This window comes from Bos indicus x Bos taurus, chromosome 10 (assembly GCF_003369695.1).
Source record: "Bos indicus x Bos taurus breed Angus x Brahman F1 hybrid chromosome 10, Bos_hybrid_MaternalHap_v2.0, whole genome shotgun sequence".
NCBI lineage: Eukaryota > Metazoa > Chordata > Mammalia > Artiodactyla > Bovidae > Bos > Bos indicus x Bos taurus.
The window spans coordinates 21494797-21496641 of record NC_040085.1 but is presented as its reverse complement, the minus strand read 5'-3'; the positions used below and the strand labels follow the sequence as shown (position 1 = coordinate 21496641).

Sequence of the window (1845 nt, the reverse complement as noted above, 5' to 3'; positions counted from 1 at the left end):
AGAGATATGATAAGCTGGAGCTGAATATCCCCACAGATTTTCTACTGCTCTTAGGGTAAAAAGCAAAATTCTTATCATGGATCCAAGATTTCATCCTGTTTGGCCTATTTCTCCAGCCTGATCTCAGTCATTCACATTCTTGCTTTTGTGTCTCAGGGCCTTTGCATATGGCCTTTCCAAAGTCTGGACTATTCTACTTACTTTCAGTGGTAACTCCTATTTTGAAGAGTCTGAAGAAGCATGATGGTGATGTGTCACATTGTAATCATAGCCCTCTGATATTTCCTTCAAATTAGTTGTCAGAGATGTATCTATAATTGAAATTATTTAATATCAATATCTACCTGTATCTACCCATCTAGATCTAGCCTGTAAAGTTTCAAAAGTCAGAATTATTGTTTCACCTCAGAACTTGACATTGGACTTAGAATATAGTGAATACTCATTAGTATATCAGTTACACTCATTAGTTGTGTTACTTGAAAAAATAAATGCATGATATTTTCATAACATATTAATGGCTTTTAGTGAAGATTTTTTCTTCATAAAATTGAATTTGATAAAAGCTTAAATCTGTTTCTTTAAATATTGACATTTGATAAATTCTTTGGATATTTTGTTTCTGGATTTTAGGTATCATCAGAAAAAGCCAATGTATGAAAGAAATGACTCTTCTGTGTCTGAATTTGTTTTCCTGGGACTTTCTGCCTCTAGACCAGTGCAGCATTTCCTCCTTGCCTTCTCTACAGTGTTTTATGTCACAATTGTTCTGGGGAATCTCCTTGTTGTGTTTACAGTGACCTTTGACCCTCATCTACATTCCCCCATGTACTTCCTTTTAGCCAACCTCTCATCTATTGATTTGTGTTTTTCTACCTTAACAGTGCCTAAGATGATCTCTGACCTGTACTCTGGGCACAAAACCATATCCTTCCAGGGGTGCGTCATCCAGATATTTGTCCTTCACACGCTGGGTGGATCTGAGATGGTGCTGCTCACTGCCATGGCCTTTGACCGCTATGTGGCCATATGTAAGCCCCTGCATTACCTGACCATCATGAGCCCACGGGTGTGCCTTTTGCTTCTGTGTGGTGCTTGGGCTATTGGCCTCATTCACTCAGTGGTCCAGTTAGCCTTTGTGATCCATTTGCCTTTCTGTGGTCCTAATGAAATCGACAGCTTTTACTGTGACCTTCCTTGGTTTATCAAACTTGCCTGTGTAGATTCCTACAGAATGGAATTCATGGTCACTGCCATCAGTGGGCTCATATCCATGGGCACTTTCTTCTTGTTGATCATCTCCTATGTTTTCATTCTGGTCACAATGTGGAAACGCTCTTCAGGTGGTTTGCACAAGGCCCTCTCTACTCTGTCAGCACACATCACTGTGGTGGTTTTGTTCTTTGGACCCTGCATCTTTGTTTACATGTGGCCATTTCCCACGGTGCCAGTGGATAAGTTTCTTGCCATTTTAGACTTTTTGGTTACACCCATCCTGAATCCTGCCATTTACACACTGAGGAACAAAGACATGAAGATGGCAATGAGGAGACTGAGTTGTCAGCTCTTGAGTTTGAAGATCTCTTAAGTAACTCATGGGTGCACAAGTTACTTCAGACAACTTCGTGTAATACAAATGGTTAAATAAATATACAAAATTTGGGGCTCTTTTTTTCTGAAGTTAAGCTGGATTAAAACTCAGCATTCAAAAGACTATGATCATGACATCTGGTCCCATCACTTCATGGTGAAAAGGTGAAACAACGCAAACAGTGACAGACTTTATTTTCTTGGGCCCCAAAATTACTGTGGATGGTGACTGCAGCCATGAAATTAAAAGACATT

General features: G+C 39.7%; 1 protein-coding gene across 1 annotated transcript; it reads left to right on the top strand.

Moving 5' to 3' along the window:
• The first annotated feature begins 652 nt into the window (after positions 1-652).
• Positions 653-1588, top strand: LOC113899458 (olfactory receptor 4F6-like). Its single transcript, XM_027552811.1, has one exon. The coding sequence runs from the start codon at positions 653-655 to the stop codon at positions 1586-1588; it is 936 nt and encodes a 311-aa protein (XP_027408612.1).
• The last annotated feature ends 257 nt before the right edge of the window (positions 1589-1845 follow it).